Raw genomic sequence first — 18644 nt, forward strand, 5'->3', positions numbered from 1 at the left:
GGGATAGCACCCAGGCCCTGAGTGCAAGCCCCAGGACTGGTACACAGACACACACAAAAAAATGAAGAATTCAAAGCTAGGTGCTGGTATCTCATACCTATAATCTTAGCCACTCAGGAAGTTAAGATGTGAAGAACACAGTTCAAAGCCAACTTGAGCAGAAAAGTCTATTAGACTTTCATCTCCAATGAATCAGCAAAAAAGGTGGAAGTGAAGGTATAGCTCAAGTGGCAGAGTGCCAGCCTTTAACAAAAATGCTATGGGACAGCACTCAGGCCCTAAGTTAAAGCCCCAAGACTGGCACCACCCTCCCCCCCAGAAATGTGACATCTCTGTTGTAAAGATTCTCAGCATGGTTAGTGGTATCACGACTGTGGGGATTTTCAAAAGAGAGAGAATAGGAAGTGGAGAGCATTTGCCTTTAATGAGAAAAATCAAGGGATAGTGTCTAGACTCAGAGTTCAAGCCTCAGTTCTGGCACAAAAAATAAGTGAGACAGCATAAACCCTTACAAACAATAATACCTGCCGGCATGGTGGCTCACTCCTGTAGTCCTAGCTACTCAGGATGCTGAGATCTGAGGATCAAGTTTCAATGCCAGCCCGGGCACAAAAGGACCTGAGACTCTTATCTCCAATTAACCTCTAGAAAAGGGGAAGTGGGCCTGTGGCTCAAGGGTAGGGTGGTAACCTTAAGCTGAAGGACTCAGGGATGGCGCCCAGGCCAAGTTCAAGCCCCATGACACCGCCCCCAAAAGAAAAACAAAAACAAAACAAAACAAAAAACCCAATAACAGCCAACTCACCAATGAAGCCCATACTTCTTCCCAGCACAAAGATGCCATTGAGGGCTCCAATGTCAATGTATTCATCAGCTTCCTCCCTGTAACATACAATGTGCAGTTTTAATGTAGCCCACAAGCCCTCCTTCCCAGAAATCGCTACTAATTCTGCCTAGGGTTAAGCAATCTGCTTTCAAAATGGAAATAAGAAAAAAGAAAAGGGATAAACTTGATCAAAGTACATCATATACATGTGTAATGTCTCACTAAAAAAATGCTTTAACAAAAAAATAAAAGGAAAAGGGAGGTATTATGGGTAGCAGGGTTAGAGATAACCTTTAGTTTCTTCTGTTCCAAATCATTTGCAGTCAGCCACATACTACCCCCACCCCAATACTACTCTTAAAGCTGGGAGGAGATATGTACCCCCACCCCAATACTACTCTTAAAGCTGGGAGGAGATATGCCAAGAATTAATGTTGAGGCTGGGAGTTTGGCCTAGTGGTAGAGTGCTTGCCTAGCATGCATGTTGACTCGAGTTCGTTTCCTTGATACCACACACATAGAAAAGGCTGGAAATGATATTTCAAGTAGTAGAGCTCTAGCCTTGAGAATACCAAGGACAGTGTTAGGCCCTGAGTTCAAGCCCCAGGGCTGGCATAAAGAAAAAGAATTAGTATCGATGAGAATGGCTACAGCACTCACCGAGTAAAGGACCCACAGTTCCGAAGCATGTCCACAAATGCAACTCCGATGAAGCCATCTACATTTAGAATAAGATTTGGTTTCTGGGAAGAGAAAACAAACAAAAATCAAAACACTTGTCACTTTCTCTCTCTCTTCTAATTTTTCCGTCTTCAGTGCTACCACTATAAGTTTGATGACTGTCAGGATGGACAGACACCTCTGAATCAGCAAACAAATTAATTCCTCTTCCTTTAAGTGGATGCTAAATATTTTGTCATCAGGGACATGATCTCTCCTTCCGTTCCTACCTCCATCTTTTTTTGGTACCAGTCCTGGGGCTTGAACTCAAAGCCTGAGTGCTGTCACCAAGCTTTTTTTGCTCAAGGTTAGTACTCTACCACTTTTGCCAAAGCTCCCACGTTCAGCTTTTTTGGGCAGTTAACTGGAGATAAGAATGTCACAGATTTTCTTGCCCAGGCTGGTTTTGAACCAAAATCCTTTAGTCCCAGCTAGGATTACAGGAGTGAGTCTCTGGCGCCTAGATGACCTGTAATTCTTGATCTCTGTCTCTGCCTTCCAAGTATTGGAATTCCAGCAACATCCCACCATTCTTGGCCAGTTACTATGAATTTTGACCTCACTTTAAAACTTTCCATTTGGTTGACACCGTGTTTTAGTTAAACCAAACTGGCTGCCAAGTCACCTTAAAGAATAAAAGAATCTCAAAGAAAGCTGTGGTTGATTGGTGGGGGAAAGAAAAAGAACTAGGAGGAAGGGGTTGAGCCAACAAGGAAGGTGAAGGAAAATGAATATGGCCTAAGTTGATGGTCTGTGTGTATGAAAACGGAACAATGAAATCTGCTGGAAGTTTAAGGAAGGGAAGAAGTGGGTAAAGGAGTGACAGAGGGCCAAACTGATTGGAATACACTGTAAACTGAGTAGAAACATTATCATAAAATTCCCTTTGTAAGACTAATGTATACTAACAAAAAAACAAGACTTTTGATTAAAACTGCTGCATAATATTTATGACACTCACAAAAAAAGTAAGAAACAAAACAAAATCACCCTGAAACAAGCTCAGAAATGTTTTATTACCTTAGACGTGGTGATCTTCTCCACTTCCAGGGCATAATCCAGCAGTGGAGTGGCAGGGAAGTGCTGTTTGACGTAGTCTTTCAGGATCTGAACTCGCATGTCTGGATTGTTTATCTGGAAATAGACTCAAAGTTACAGAGGCACTCACTTTTAACATTGCCGCTAAAGCACAGACTTTGTACTTGCTGGTCAAAGCTGTACCCTGAAGACAATGGGTTTTTCTTTGCCATTACAAAGAACTGAGCTCTCCAGGTGTGCAGGAAGCTAGCCACTGTCTGTGGTGTTAAGCAGAAGGGCTAGGCTCAATCTACCCTCCAAGCAGAAGCCTTATCCCTCTAGCCGCCAGCCAGGCTGTGCCTATCACCTCTATAGCCTGGTCAGACTTTGACCAATTTCTATACTAAGGAAGTACATGTTGGGAGGGGACAATTATCCCTAAAAATCTCAAGAGAAAAAAACTCAGTTCTGTCATCAATGAAGCTCACCATTTGCTGTTAAGAGACACACCTATTAGTGGGGGAGTAAGACCTTTCCAGTACAAGCCAAACCCTAACACCAGTGCTGACTGTTGATCACAAGAGATAAACTTTACCACTGTAAACCACTGACAAGATATTTATTACTGTGGCCTCAGTTAACGAAACCGACATGTCCTCTGCATCATAACCTTACTCCACGCATACGTTTTTTGAAAAGTTTTTTGATAACTGTTCAATAAATGTTATCATTGTTGTTCTTATTTGCAGTTCTGGGACTTGAGCTTGCCAGGCTAGTGCTCTATTTTAAGCCATGTCTCTAGCTCTGCTATTTTGCTCATTACTTTGGAGGTAAGAGTCCTGTTAATTCTTCTGCCCAGGCTAGCTTTGAACCTCAGTTCTCCGGATCTCAGGCTCCTGAGTAGCTAGGATGATAAGTGTGAGTCTCTAGCACCTTTCTGAGTTTTGAGCTTAGTGTGTTTTCATACACTAGTGAAGGACCCAAAAGCCTCTAGAGGACAATCTGTATCATGATGTAAGAAAAGACAGCCACCTTTAGACAGGTCCACAGCTCTGCCCACTGGAAGTCAAAAGCTTAGGTGTTTCTAACTAAACTGACCATCTTCCATTACCATGGGGCCTAAACACTCACTGTCTTTAGGATAGCAACAACTTACGGATTTCACTCGGTGGCCAATGCCCATGATCAGTTTTCCTTCCTTCTTCATCTTGTTCACAAATTCCATGGGGATAATGCCACTGTCAAAGGCCTTACTGAACATCTTGGCGGCTGCATCCAAGGCACCCCCAAACCGATCCCCCTAAAAGAGAAACAAGAACACACTACCCTGAGTTGCAACCATTTCTTCAGTTCACAAACCAATCTGAGATGTTCCCAAACCGCAACCCGAAACCAGTTTTGCACCTCAAGTCTTTTTCCTGCTGCAGCCGACCCCACATCCCCGTGGCCAATCTGTCTCCCGGGACAGGGGGACTTACAATGGTGAGCAGCCCTGAGGTGAGGCTGGAGACCAGGTCTTTGCCAGCTCGAGCACAGATGATGGTGTTGTGGGCGCCAGAGACAGCTGGCCCATGATCAGCTGTCACCATTAGGCACATCTCAATGAACTGGCAAGAGTACTTGGGCAATCTGGAAAATAGATGGAAAGATGCAGGGAGAAGAGAGGTACATCAGAGATGAGGAACTACAGAGACAATGTCATGTTCCTACTTTCTTCCACTTTCCAACCTGTCACTTAAATTCAAGGGTAGCCATCTCCCAGTCCAAGTCTCATACTATGGCCCATTCCTGGCAATGTTCTTTTTTGTGTGTTGGTGGTGGGGCTTGAACTCTGGGCCTGGGCGCTGTCCCTGAGCTCTTCAGCTCAAGGCTACCGCCCCATCCCCTGAGCACCCAGGCCCTGAGTTTAAACCTCACAACTGAATCCCCTCACTGCCCAAAAAAGTCTCTTTGTTGCAGCGTAAGTTATTACAGTAAGATTTGATTTGTGTTTGTGAGTACTGTCCTCTATGTGGCAGATCTACAGGAGAGGAGATACCTGGCCTTAGCTTCCTACAAAGCATTCAATCTCCCCACTAAAGATCAAGAACAAAGCACGGGCCAGGCACTGGTGGCTCTCACATGTCACTGGAGGCTGAGATCTAAAGATCATGGTTCAGAGATAGCTTGGGTAGAAATATTAGATTTTTCTTTTTTCTTTGGTAATAGTACCGACAGTTGAACTCAGTGGCACATGCTCTCATCTAACTTTTCACTCAAGGCTGGCACTCTACCACACTTGGGCCACAGCTCCACTTGGAGATAATAGAAGTCTTAGAGAGTGTTTTGCCTAGAATGGCTTCGAACTGTAGAACTGTGAGTCTTTTCTCTCAGCCTCTTGGATAGCTAGGATTATGGTGTGAGCTACAGGTGCCTGGCTAATATAAGGAACTCTTCTCTCCAATTAATCAGCAAAAATCCAGAAGCATGGATCAAGTAGTAGAGTACAAACGATGAGAGCTGAGTAGAAGAACATACCTTAAGTTCAAACCCCAGTTTTCTCCCTCTCCCTCTCCCTCTCCCTCTCTCTCTCTCTCTCTCTCTCTCACACACACACATACACAGAAAGAAATTTTCAGAGAGAACCAACTAACTTGCATGCCTGTTCTGAAGTTTCTGGGGGCTTTTTTTTTTCTTTTTTCTTTTGACAGTCCTAGGGCTTGAACTCAGGACTTGGGTACTGTCCCTGAACCTCTTTGTACTCAAGCCTAATGCTCTACCACTTGAGCCACAGTGAGCCTTCTGGCGTTTTCGGAATGGTTTATTGAAGACAAGAATCACAGACTTAGCTAGCACGGTGCTTACACCTGTTATCCTGGCTACTTAGGAGGCTGAGCTCTGAGGATTGCAGTTCAAAGCCAGCCGGGTACAAGACCAAGAGACTCTTATCTCTAATTAACTACTAGAAAACTGGAAGTAGTGCTATGGCTCCAGGGATAGGGCAGTAGCCTTGAGCTAAAGGGCTCAGGGACAGTGCCCAGGCTCAGAGTTCTGAGATCCACGACCCCCCTCCAAAAAAACTCACAGACTTTTCTGCCAGGCTGGCTTTGAACCAGAGCTATTTTTAGGCTCTCACATCTGTCCAGATTTCCCTCATTAACTCCTATTCCTCTTCCTAGAAGTCTTTATTTATTGTCCCATTTCTTTTCTTTCAGTTTAGACTAGCCTTTCTGTCCTCGGAAGAATCAGAAGCAGCTTGTGTCTCTTCTCTATGACTGTCCTTTCAGCGAGCCTCCACCTATAAGATGACGCTGGACACAATCCTGCCCCTTTGCCTGGGGAAGGGCGTTAACTCTGCCCATCACACCTCACCTCCTCTGGAACCAGAGGAGGCCTAGCACCCCGCCGATGCCCATCTCTTCCTTGAAGACTTCGGTGATGGGCATGCCTGCGTAGATCAGCTCCTGTCCTCGCTCGTCACAGATGCTGGTCATGAATGAGGCAGGTTTTCGGATCAAACCCAGCTCCTAAGCAAACAGGAGGACAGTGGGGATACAGGAACACGTTAACCACCATAGGCTTTGCAGGATAGCTGTTGTAAACCAGTGTCTTGGCCCTTCTGGTAGCTAAGCAATTCCTCAAAAGCTCATCAATTAGGCCATTTAAGATATCACAAACAGAAAAGCACTGTGCACACAGGACCTACTCAGCACCTACTCTATTGTCAGTCCTTTGACCGAGCACTGATGCCTGAACTTCACAAGTAGAACTGGCAGAGGAAATGAGAAACGTGGTAACTAGCCACTTCTACTACTGAGAAAAGGAAAACTCCAGAGGGACATCTCTAAAGCATTCAGATACAGCTGCTCATGGCCACCAAAAAAATCAACAAGGTACACAGCTAGGAAATGGAGGATGGATGTTCCTGCCCAGCAGCCTTCAAACTGCAATTCTCAGATCTCAGCCTATTATTACTCAGCTGCCTTTCTGAAAGATTGTGTCAACTTCGACTTCCATCCACAGTGGATATACACACTCTGCACCACTTCCTATCTACCTGTACAGCACAACAGATGATTGGATTATTTCATCACAGTTTTATTTTGAGTGAGGATGAGCATATCCTTGTTGAAAGGCCATTTTCTATTCATTTTACTAATGGGTTATTGAATCTTTGTATATGAAAAAAATGTTAGCATTGCTGAGCTCTAGTGGCTCATACCTATCTTCCTACCCACTTAAGAGGCTGCAATCTGAGGATCACAGTACAATGTCAGTTCAGGCAGGAGAAAGTCCATGAGACTCTTATCTCCAATTAACTGCCAGAACACCAGAAGTAGTGCTGTGGCTCAAAGAGGTAGAGTGGTAGAGCACTAGCCTTGAGCAAAAGAACTCTACGATAGTCCCCAGGCTCTGAATTCAAACCCCACAAACACCAGAAAGGTCACCATTCTAGTAGTGCACCGGTGATTCATACTTGTAATCCTAACTATTCAAGAGGTTCACATCTGAGAATTAAAGCCAGCCCAGATATACAAACAGGCAGAGTGGACTCCTTTACCCCCAAAATCCCTGCATCACTGAGTACAAAACCCCAAGGGGAGCCCAGGATTTTGACCTAGTGGTTGAATGCTTGCCTAGCATGCACAAAGATCTGGGTTTGATTCCTTGGTACCACATACATAGAAAAAGCCAGAAGTGGTGCTGTGGCTCAAGTGGTAGAGCTCTAGCCTTGAGAAAGCCCTTTTTACAGTATGCAAAAACAAAACAAAAACAAAAACCCCGAAAGGACAACATCTGTCCTCAACTTCCTCTGTTTCAACAGTTTGCAAGACACAGACATCTCTGCCAATTATTTATGTGTGTGGTACTGGTGGTAGAAAACCCACAGCCACATGAATGCCAAGATGGCCCTCTACCACCGAGCTCTACTTCGGACCTGGCCCTCTTAAGGTCTGAATTTGTTTTCACCAATAGGTAGTAGAGACCATCTCATGAACACATTAAGAGACAATGAATGGAATCCCAAAGTTAAATGCTGAGCTTTCTCCTGATGACCTTCAGGAAGCCTGAGAGGCAATTACACCACTGCTCTTCTAACTAGCTGGTAGGACAGGGCTTGGTTCCCAGGAGTTCAAGCCAAAACAAAGAAAAACCCACCACCACCTTAGCCCTCGAAGGCTCCCTTATGCTGCTAAAGGGGCAAGCAACCCAAGTACCTACCCTGGCCCAGGAGTAGTCCATAGGCACTGTTGGGGGCGGCACCTCCTGGGCAGGTACAATGACGCCTTTGGTCACAAGATCTTCATACACAGACCTGCGAAGGCAGGGGAGAAACAGGTTGGATTTTATTCTGGATCTCTCCATCTCACCCAAACATTTTAGACTTTTGCAGCCAGTGACTCACGCTTTTCACTTAAGATTCCAAAAATGAAATGAAAACAAAGTCTGGGCAAAATAGTTCTCACTTTCCACCCTCTCAGGTCCCCTTTGTCTGGGGCTTATGGAAAGCTACATCTGAATACCAAAGACAGAGAGGAATAGCCCAGGCAGGAAGAGGACAAAGACACAAGAAAGCAAATAGGATATCCATTAATTCTATCAATCGGGCCATATGGCATTCCCACACTTATCCCTCATTTACAGCCCCCAACTCTTCGCCAAGTAGGTAGGCTCAGAAACAGAACAGGTTTTAATACCAGCTGGAACAGCATGGACTTGTTGCTTATACAAACAAATTGGAACAGAATGAAAGCCAAGAGAACAAAGATTCCGATCCATCTGTTCAGCCACACTAGATGGCTGAGACGGACCAGGCATATGCGGACATCCCTGTGTGGGAGGTGCAGCTGTCTGCCAGGAGGGCTTAGTAGAGGGAAGAGGAAACGAGCAGCCCCCCCCCCCCCCAGTGTCCACTTACTGGATGATTTCTCCAAGCTCATCAAAGCTCCGGGGCACAAACACCCCTGCTTCCTTCAAAGCCTGGTTCTTGGCTACTGCAGTTTCAGAAGCCTGGTTGGCACAAGCTCCAGCATGGCCAAACTGGACCTGGAATGTAAAGACAAATAGCTTTACTGGACTTGTTAAGCTCTCCAGAGAACTTAAAGATTCTTGGCCAGGCATCAGTGGTTTACACTTGCAATCAGAGCTACCAAGGAAGTTAAGATCTGAGAATCCAGGCTCAAAGCCAGCCTGGACAGACAAATCAGCTTCTTATCTCCAACTGATCAGCAAAAAGACAGAAGTAGAAGTGTAGCTCAAGTAGTAGAGCACCAGCAAAACATTCAAGTGAGAGTAGAGGCCATGAATTCAAACCTCAATACTAGCAGGAAGGATGGGAGGAAGGAAGAAAGGAAGGAAGGGAGGAAGGAAGGGAGGGAGGGAGGGAGGGAGGGAGGGAGGGAGGGAGGGAGGGAGGGAGGGAGGGAGGGAGGGAAGAAACAGATCTTGTAAAATATGAACAACAATGATCACAGGTCAACTCATGTTAAACATCAATCAGTTCAGGGGATTCAAGCTTTTGGCTTGCTGCATAGGTAGGGTGGCTAATTCTCATAGATGAGGAAACTAAGGCACAGAAGTCAAGGATCTTACTTGAGGTCACACAGCTAATGTACACTGAAGCCAGGACACAAAGCCCAGCAGTACAACTCTAGAGCCTCCTTCTATAATTTGTTTTGGTGCCAGTCCTGGGGCTTGAACTCAGGGCTTCTTTTGCTCAAGGCTAGCACTCTATCACTTGAGCCACAGTACTACTTCTGGTTTTTTCTGTGTATGTGGTACTGAGGAATTGAAGTCCTAGCAAGCATTCTACCACTAAGTCACATTCCCAGCCCTCCCTGAGCTTTTGGGTTTGAGGTTAGTGTTCTAGCACTTTGACCTACAGCTTTCTGATGGTTCTTTATTGGAAATAGAGAGTCTCACAGACTTCCCTGCCCAAGGTGGCAATGCTTAGATCTCAGCCTCCAGAGTAGCTAGGATTATAGGTGTGAGTCACTGCATTTAGCTTCAGAGTTCCCTTCTTCATACTGAACCACATTTGGCTTTCCCTAGGCAGTGGCCAGTGAGGGAGGGAAGGAAGCAGGGATTTGTTTTGAATGAGACATGAAATGAGGTTACAAACATAACCATGACCTAAGATGAGCTCAGAAGTGACTCTATTTTTATAAAGGTGTTTGTGGCTTACACCTGTAATCCTAGTTACTCAAGAGGCTGAGATCTGAGGATCATGGTTCATAGCCAGGTCTGGCAGCAAAGTCCATAGGACTCTTATCTCCAACTAACTATCAGAAGATAGGAAATGGAGCTGTGGCTCAAAATGGTAGAATGCTAGCTTTGAGAAAGAGCTCAGGGACAGTGCCCAGGTCCCAAGTTCAAATCCCATAAACAATAGCAACAACAACAAAAAAAGCACAGTGTGTGTGTGTGTGTGTGTGTGTGTGTGTGTGTGTGTGTGTAGATGCCAGTTCTGGGGCTTGAACACAGCTCCATTTCCAGCTTTTTGCTGGTTAATTGGAGATAAGTCTTTCACGTTTGTTTGCCCTAGCTGCTGTCAAACGGGGATCCTCATATCTTAGCTTCCTGAGTAGCCAGGATTATAGGCGATGATTTTTGTTTTAATTGAACGAATTTTCTAAGAGAGCTCTGCTCATTTTATCTTTTAGTAGCTGTGATCATTTCCAATAAAAAAGGAAACAGAAGTCCAGAGGGGGTAAAGTACTTGCTCAAAGTGACTCAGGGAACAAATACATAACAGCATTCAATCAAACCCAGGCACTCTGGCCTCAAGTCTACACTCTGAGGTATTAACAGAACAAAGAAGCCTTCAGTAGAGAAAGGTTAGACAGGAAAAGTGCTGCCCTGTACTGTTTGGAAAGTCTGAACACAAGCCTTAAAAGTATAGGTTCCCCGGGCCGGGAGTTTGGCCTAGTGGTAGAGTGCTTGCCTAGCATGCACGAAGACCAGGGTTCGATTCCTTGGTACCGCATACTTAGAAAAAGCCAGAAGTGGTGCTGAGGCTCAAGTGGTAGAGTTCTAGCCTTGAGAAAAATCCAAGGACAGTGCTCAGGCCCTGAGCTTAAGCCCAGGACTGGCAAAAAAAAAAAAAAAAAAAAGTATAGGTTCCCAAAGCTTTCTTTGTCTGATTTCATCTGCTGGTGGATGGGTAGAAAGAAGCAAAAGTCTATACAAAAATTCTGGGTTCCAGAAAATGAAACAGAAATTTTGGGAGTACTTCGCAGGAGGTACATCTGAAAAAAACTCCCCCAAAACAAGACCTTGTCCTCACTCCAGTCCCCCAAATTATTGCCTCTGGCTCATGGACATTTACATTTCTCCTCTGCTGAGAGACTGTGCATAGTTCAAGAATTGTCAATTATCAGCCAGGCAGACACTGCTCTGTCTCACACTTGCTACTGCCCTACCCCAGGAGCCACAGAGCCACTTCCAGTTTGTTTGTTTGGTGGTTAATTGGAGATGAGTCTCTCCATCTCTCGACTTTAGTGCCCAGGCTGGCTTTGAACTGCGATCCTCAGATCTCAGCCTCTTGAATAGCTAGGATTATAGGCATGAGCCACACATCCATGTCTTACAGAAAGTTTTAACATCAACTAAAAAACAAACACGTGGGCAGGGAGTATGGCCTAGTGATAGAGTGCTTGCCTAGCATGCACCAAGACCCAGGTTCAATTCCTCGGTACCATATACATAGAAAAAAGCTGGAAGTGGTGCTGAGGCTCAAGTGGTAGAGCTCTAATCTTGAGAAAAGTCCAAGGACAGTGCTCAGGCCCTGAGCTCAAGCCCAGGACTGGCAAAAAAACCCAAAAAACAAAAAAACAAAAAACACGTGGTGACTCATGCTGGCGGTTCTAGCTATTCTCAAGAGGCTGAGATTTGGTGGGTGGAGGTTCAAAAGACAGAAAAGTCTGTGACACTCCATCTCTAGAGTAAACAGAAGGGGCCAGGAGTTTGACCTAGTGGTAGAAGACTTGCTTAGCATGTATCAAGACCGGGGTTTGATTCCTTTGTAACACACAATAGAAAAAGCTAGAAGTGGTGCTGTGGCTCAAGTGACAGACCTCTAGCTTGGAGAAAGCCCAAGGACAGTGCTCAGGCTTTGAGTTCAAGCCCCAGGACTGGCAAAAAAAAAAGTAAGCAGAAAAGCTAGGCATCCATGGCTTTGTAATCATACTTTGTAATCCTAGCTACTCAGGATGCTGAGATTTGAGGATTGAGATTCAAAGCCAGCCTAGGTAGGAAAAGTCTGTGAGATTTTTATCTCCAGTTAACTACCAAAAAGCCAGAAGTGGAGCTGTAGCTTAAGTGATAGAGTTCTAGCACTGAGCAAAAAGCTCAGAGACTGTGCCTAGGCCCTCAGTTCAAAGCCCAGAATGGGCACAAAAAGAACAAAAGAAAAAGAAAGAGAGAAAGAAAGAAAGAGGGGGGGAGAAGGAAGGAAGGAAGGAAGGAAGGAAGGAAGGAAGGAAGGAAGGAAGGAAGGGTGGGTAAAAAAGGCTGTCGTTGTTGCAGAGAGCCTTAACAGCCAAGTTTTTTCTCTCTATATATAAAACACCACACCCACTGGCTGATAGACCAACTGATAAATAGATTTTCCTTTGGTTTTATCACCATTTGATAAGCCATCTGGCTTCTGGTGCAACAATCAGCTCGGAAATGTAGCAGACAGCAGAAGCTCAGAGAAAATATTGAATGCCTATTCTGTGTTGTCAGGTACTTCCACACACTTCCTTTCTTTTCTTGTAAATGGGGTATCAGTATGTACTACCAGGTACCTTCACAAATGTTTTCCTCCTTCCCTTGTAGATAGGGTGTCACTGTGTAGACCAGACTAGCCTGAAACTTGTGATTCTCCTTTCTGCCTCAGTCCTCAAGTGCTAATATTACAGGCATTCTACACCACACCCAGGTACATACTATACCATCTTAATATATCAAAACAGTACTATCTCCCTCTCTAACCTCTACCACCACAGGCTTCCCTGTCACTGTAATTTCTCCTGTTCTTGTAATCACCTTCTCAAAGGAGGCCTTTTTAATTACTTCAGACAGCAAGGGGGAAAACTCAAGACCTTGTTTGAGCCCTAATCTATTGATGAATATGTCTCCTATAAAGAGACATGAAAGCAGGGCTTTCTGGGCTTTACAGTGACTGGGCACATTCACTTGAAGGAATTAGCTGCTTACTTTGAGGATACATGGCTCCCTTCAAATGCCCATTTTTGCTTAACTTTAACCCACCCACTCCCTCCATCCCCACCATACCTCCGAGGAGAACATGGTGGCGCAGGTCCCAATGCACCAGCAGACCACTGGCTTGGTGAGGCGGCCCTCCTTGATGCCCCGGCAGATCTTATATTCCTCAGTGCCCCCTATCTGAGGAGGAAAGATGGATGAAGAAAAAGCACACAAGTTAGCAAGACCCATCCATAGTTATCCCAGTAGGAAAAACTATCCGAAATCACACAGAGGCCAAGAGTCACCAAATACCCTACAAGACACAACTCAAGTGCAACCCAGGGTGACATATATTCCAAGCAAATAATGGACTCTTGATTTTCTTTTTCTTTTTTGTGAGTCATGGGGCTTGAACTTGGCCTGGGCACTGTCCCTAGCTCTTCAGCTCAAGGCTACCACCCTACCCCTGGGTTTGGGCATTGTCCCCGAGCTCTGTAGTTCAAGGCTACTGCCCTACCCCAGGAGCCAAGCCCCACTTCCCATTTTCTAGAGGCTAATTGGAGATAGGAGTCTCAGGTCCTTTTGTGGCAGGCTGGCTTTGAACCTTGATCCTCAGATCTCAGCCTCTGGAGTAGCTAGGATTACAGGTGTGAGCCACCGCGCCAGGCTTGTACTCTTGGTTTTCCAATCCAGAGTGTAAGATGGTTTAGGATCAGAATCTGCTCAGGACAAGCAAGGGATGGACTGTAGGATTCTCTTCAAATTAAATCAATACCTTTTTGTGTGTGCTAGTACAGGGGTTTAAACTTAGAAGTTCAAGATCAAATGCTGTCCCTTCGCTCAAGGCTGGTACTCTACCACTTGAGCCACCATTCCATTTCTGGTTAATTGGAGATTAAAGTCTCACAGTTTTTACTGAATGGGCTGTCTTCGAACAGCAAACCTCAGATTTCAGCCTTGAGTAGCTATAATGATAGGCGGGAATCACCAGTTCCAACTCTGACTACCCACTGCTCATCAGGTAAAGACCACAGTCAGCTTCTTCTCTAGTGGTCCTAACATCTTGCATCACCAGGCACGAGCAAGATACTCCACACTGACAGCCTTACATCCCACAGTCTCAGGGGTGATTTGCCAGGGACTATCACATTAAAAACAAAGTACAATAAAACTGAAACCGTGTATTACTTGTACAATTAAAAATGTACACTTAAGGGTCTGGAGTGTGGCCTAGTGGTAGAACTCGCCTAGCATGCACGAACCCCTGGGTTCAATTCCTCAGTACCACATTCACACACAAAAGCCAGAAGTGGTGCTGTGGCTCAAGTGGTAGAGTGCTAGAGAAAGCCCAAGGACAGTGCCCAGGCCCTGTGTTTAAGCTTCAGGATCGGACAAAAAAAAAAAAAGTGCACTAAAAAAAAAACCAACAAAAAAACCACATTGCTGGGTGAGGTGGCTCAAGCCTGTAATCCTAGCTACTCAGGAAGCTGAGATCTGAGGACCTGGCTCTCCAATTAACCACTAGAAAACAGGAAGTGGTGCTGTGGCTCAAAGGGTAGGGCAGTACCTTGAGCTGAAGAGCCCAGGGACAGCGCCCAGGCCCAGAGTTCAAACACAGACACAGACACAGACACAGACACAGACACACACACACACACACACACACACACACACACACACACACAGACAAAACTCACTTCTCCAAGAACCACTATCATCTTGACTCCAGGAGTGTCCTGATAACGCAGCACATGATCCATGAATGTGGAGCCAGGGTACCTGTGAAGAACAGGAGGACAGAAGATCAGAAGACAACTTGGGGAGTTGTGTGGGGTGTGGGGATGAGCACTGTACATACTGGGAACAATGAAATTTTTGGTAGCAAAAGGTAGTGACGTACAGTCTCAAGAGGAAAAAAAAAAAAAAGCTGAGCACCAGTGGCTAGTTCCTATAATCCTAGCTACTCAAAGCCTGAAATCTGAGGATCCAAGTTCAAAGCTTAGACAGACTAATCTATAAGACTCTTATCTCTAATTAACCACCAACAAGTTGAAAGTGCAACTGTGGCTTGTGTGATAAAGTGCCAGCCTTAAGCAAGTCAAGTCCTAGGACCAGTATAAAACGCACCCACAAGCCGAGCACAGTGGCTCACGCCTGTAATCCTAGCTACTCAGAAGGCTGAGATCTGAGGATTAAAGTTCATAGCCAGCCGGGCACTAAAGAATGTGAGACTCTTCTCTCCAATTAACCACTAGAAAACTGGAAGTGGGGCTGTGACTCAAGGGTTAGGGCAGTAGTCTTGAGCTGAAGAGCTCAGGGACAGTGCCCAGTCCCAAAGTTCAAGCCCCATGAACACCGCCACCACCAACAATAAAAACCACACACACACAAAACAGACTATGCTATTATTTGTTACAACTGACACTGAGCACCTATTAGATGATAGGCCTTGTACTAATCCTTTCATATATATGTTGCTTAGTTCTTCCTTTCCAATCATTGCACTCTGCTGCCTCCCTATGGCCACTTCATAGATGACTAACAGAAGTACTTAAAAACACATTTCCAGCTGGGCTCTGGTGGCTCAGTCCTATCTGTAATCCTACCTACTCAGGAGACTAAGATCTGCAGACCACAGTTTGAAGACAGGGCAGAAAAGTCCATGAGACTTTTATCTCCGATTAAACACCAAAAAGGGGGCCTGGAGTTTGGCCTAGTGGTTAAAGTGCTTGCCTAGCATGCATGAAGACCCAGGTTCGATTCCTTGGTACCACATATAGAAAAAAGCCGGAAGTGGTGCTTAGGCTCAAGTGGTAGAGCTCTAGCCTTGAGAAAGTCCAAGGACAGTGCTCAGGCCCTGAGCTCAAGCACAGGACTGGCAAAAAAAAAAAAGAATAAACACCAAAAAGTTAGAAGTGGAGCTTGAGATTCAGGTGGTAGAATGCTAGCTTTGAATGAGAGAACTCAAGTGAGAGCCTTGGGTTCAAGTTCCAGTACTGGCCTAAAAAATTAATTAAATTGAATTTTTTTAGTTGGGTGCTGGTGGTTCACACCTGTAATCCTAGTTACCAAACAAGCTGAGATCTAAGGATCAGGGTTCAAAGCCAACATGAGCACAAAAGTCTGTGACTCTTATCTTCAATTGTGAAGTGGCAGTGTGGTTTGAAGTGGTAGAGTGCTAGCCTTAAGCAAACGAGCTCAGAGACAATTAATTTCCCAGGCTCTGGTTCAAGCCCCATGATTGACAACAAAACAACATAAAATAAAATAAGTTTTTTAAAAAAGTCACACATTCCCTCTATCTGCTGATCTCTTCTTTCTGCCAGTCCTGAGGTAAGAGCAGTCCCCAAATGAATGAACATCTCCATCCGATGGACCTCAGTGACAGCCAGCAGAGCCATCTCTCAGTGGATTACTCTCAGTGTGGGAAGTCCCTTGTGGCCCCCAAGCTCATTACCTGTCTCCACCAATGGCTACACCCTCGTAGACACCATCTGTGGTCCTGGAGATGATATTGTTGAGCTCATTGGACATGCCTCCAGAACGTGAGACGTAGGCCACGCTGCCTGGGCGGTAGAGCTTGGAGGCCAGGATGTTATCCAACATCCCGCCTGTGTTCCCAATCTTAAAGCACCCCGGCTTGATGCCCCCAACCTGTAGGGACAGAAACATCAATCAGGGAAGACAACTCCTGACTGACCGCAGGACATGTGAAAAATCACAAAACCCGTGTTAGCTGCCTATTCCCTCTGGCCAGGCTGAGGGAAAATGGCAGAAAGAATTATATCTGTGTATTGGGATTGTAGTGAGATGTCTCATGATGGCAGATTCAGATAGGGCTACACTTTTGTCTCCTCCCTGCTGCACAGGGCTACAGCATTACAAGGAACATGACAGAGCCAAGCTTCTCCATACACTGTCACACATTGCTTCTGACATGAAAGATCCTTTACAAAAAGTCTGGCTTTGGGGCTAGGGATAAAACTCATAGGCCAACCATTCATAAGGCCTTGGGTTCAATACCTCACACTGGAGGGAGAAGGTGGTGAGGTTGAGGGGAGGAACTTGAGTTTCCAATTTTTGATGCAACAATTTTAAGTAAAAACAAACGACAACAAAATATTCACAGAGGCCCATTAGAGCCAAAACAAGCCCTTTAAAGTAGCTTTTTCCCTAGTATGTATACAAAAGGGATTATTGAAGATTATGGTTGTATGAACATCAATAGTTAAAAACAATTTCCCATTAGTCTCTGGGAAACTAGAAAGGTAGAATGTGGGTGGGGGGGAACCCTTTAAAAACTAAGAGGCATGGCTCAAGTAGTAGAGCATATGCCTGCCAAATACTAGGTCCTGAATTCAAATCTACCAAACAACATTAACAACAAAACTAACTAGGGGTAAGAAACAAGGGATGAGGGTAGGATATGGGAAAGTGCTTGGATAGCAAGCATGAAGTCTTGGGTTTGATTCCTATTGTGTGTACACGTACACATGTACACACACACACACACACACACACATACGGCGCACAAGTAGGGCTGGAGTATAGCTCAGTGACAAGAAGATTTCATTCATGAGTAAGGTTTAACACCCAGCAAAAAATTTACTGGAAATGGACTGACTCAATAGGTTCTCCTGAGATCTTCCCAGCCTAAACCATTAAAAGAAGAGTCCAAGGGCCTAGACATGGAAGGGCTTTATACCCGACACTCACTGTGGCAGGTCCGATGATGGTCACTCCCTTCTGGTCAGCCTTCTTAATCAGCTTCCGTGTGAGCGCCTCAGGAATGCCTTCCGCAATGATGGCGATAGTTCTGATCTAGGGGAGTAATAAAAAAAGTCCCCCCACCTCCTGTCAACATGCTGCTAAAATCAGGCAAGGGAGCCACACAGTTCATGGCCTACCGCCCTGCGCTCCTTCCAGACAACAAGAACAAAGCAATGGTAACTGTATAAATCTCCTTCTTCCCACAGGCCTGGGTTCTTTCCCCAATCATTTTAACCTCATCCTATATAGATAGCAAGAGAAGCAAGACACTGGAATAGACCTCCACTGGTGACTCCAGTACAAGGGCACAAGCAAATGTTTCTAAAACATGGAGACAAATCTCAGCTCTATCAGATCCCTGCCTGCCCTTGAGATAGCTCATAAAGCAGCATTCTCTCCGTTCTCCACAGTTCTCACTGAGTCCTGACTACGTCTGTAGTCAGTGTGTGAGAGAAATGAACTGCCTCCACATTCGGCCCAGAACGCAGCTGGAGAAACTGGCCAGACACAAAGGAAGGAGACAGCAAAGATCCAAGAACCATGTCCCCTTTGGCTCTGGCCCAAGGGCCAATGTATGTCTATAAAGGGTTAAGATCCCAGTTTACAGTGCTAGAGATATGGCTCCAGTGGTGGAGCCCCTACCCCACAAGCAAAAGGCTGTTACTTAAAACCTGAGTTCCATTTAAAAAAAAAAAAAAAAAGCTGGGAGTTTGTACTGGCAACAGAGTGCTTGCCTAGTATGTACAAAGCCCAGGGTTCAATTCCTTGGTATTGCATACATATAAAAAGCTCAAAGCAATGCTGTCGCTCAAGGCGGGTCATGTAGTATCTGGGGTAGGACTTTTAATGTGAAAGGAGCTATGGGTAATATGTAAAGGACAGTGCAACTATGTGTTAGTAAAATCTTATTTATAAGAACTGGTTATGGGTTGTTTTTCCAGTGTCTATTCTGCACTGAAACAAGACTGGTTTTATTTTTTTTGTCGGTCATGGGACTTGAACTCTGGGCCTGGGCATTGTCCCTGGGCTCTTTAGCCTACCCCTTGAGCCACAGTCACTTCCAGTTTTCTGGTGGTTAATTGGAGATAAGAGGACTTTAGTGGGGCCAGGAGTTTGGCCTAGTCGTAGAGTGCTTGCC

General features: G+C 45.2%; 1 protein-coding gene across 2 annotated transcripts in view; it reads right to left on the reverse strand.

Annotated features, from left to right (window-relative positions):
• Positions 1 to 18644, reverse strand: part of Acly (ATP citrate lyase) — a 47336-nt gene that overhangs the window by 2636 nt on the left and 26056 nt on the right. For both annotated transcript variants that reach the window (XM_090350861.1, XM_090350860.1), the window contains 12 exons: positions 17453 to 17557; positions 16194 to 16390; positions 14434 to 14515; positions 12824 to 12934; positions 8463 to 8590; positions 7766 to 7859; positions 5915 to 6069; positions 4042 to 4192; positions 3720 to 3863; positions 2567 to 2680; positions 1487 to 1569; positions 806 to 882 (listed from right to left, as the gene is read on the reverse strand). In XM_090350861.1, coding sequence (XP_090206987.1) covers positions 806 to 882; positions 1487 to 1569; positions 2567 to 2680; positions 3720 to 3863; positions 4042 to 4192; positions 5915 to 6069; positions 7766 to 7859; positions 8463 to 8590; positions 12824 to 12934; positions 14434 to 14515; positions 16194 to 16390; positions 17453 to 17557 — 1441 coding nt within the window. The remainder of the gene's footprint in view (positions 1 to 805; positions 883 to 1486; positions 1570 to 2566; positions 2681 to 3719; positions 3864 to 4041; positions 4193 to 5914; positions 6070 to 7765; positions 7860 to 8462; positions 8591 to 12823; positions 12935 to 14433; positions 14516 to 16193; positions 16391 to 17452; positions 17558 to 18644) is intronic.

Source organism: Megascapheus bottae, chromosome 17 (assembly GCF_031878675.1).
Source record: "Megascapheus bottae isolate mThoBot1 chromosome 17, mThoBot2.hap1, whole genome shotgun sequence".
Classification (NCBI taxonomy): domain Eukaryota; kingdom Metazoa; phylum Chordata; class Mammalia; order Rodentia; family Geomyidae; genus Megascapheus; species Megascapheus bottae.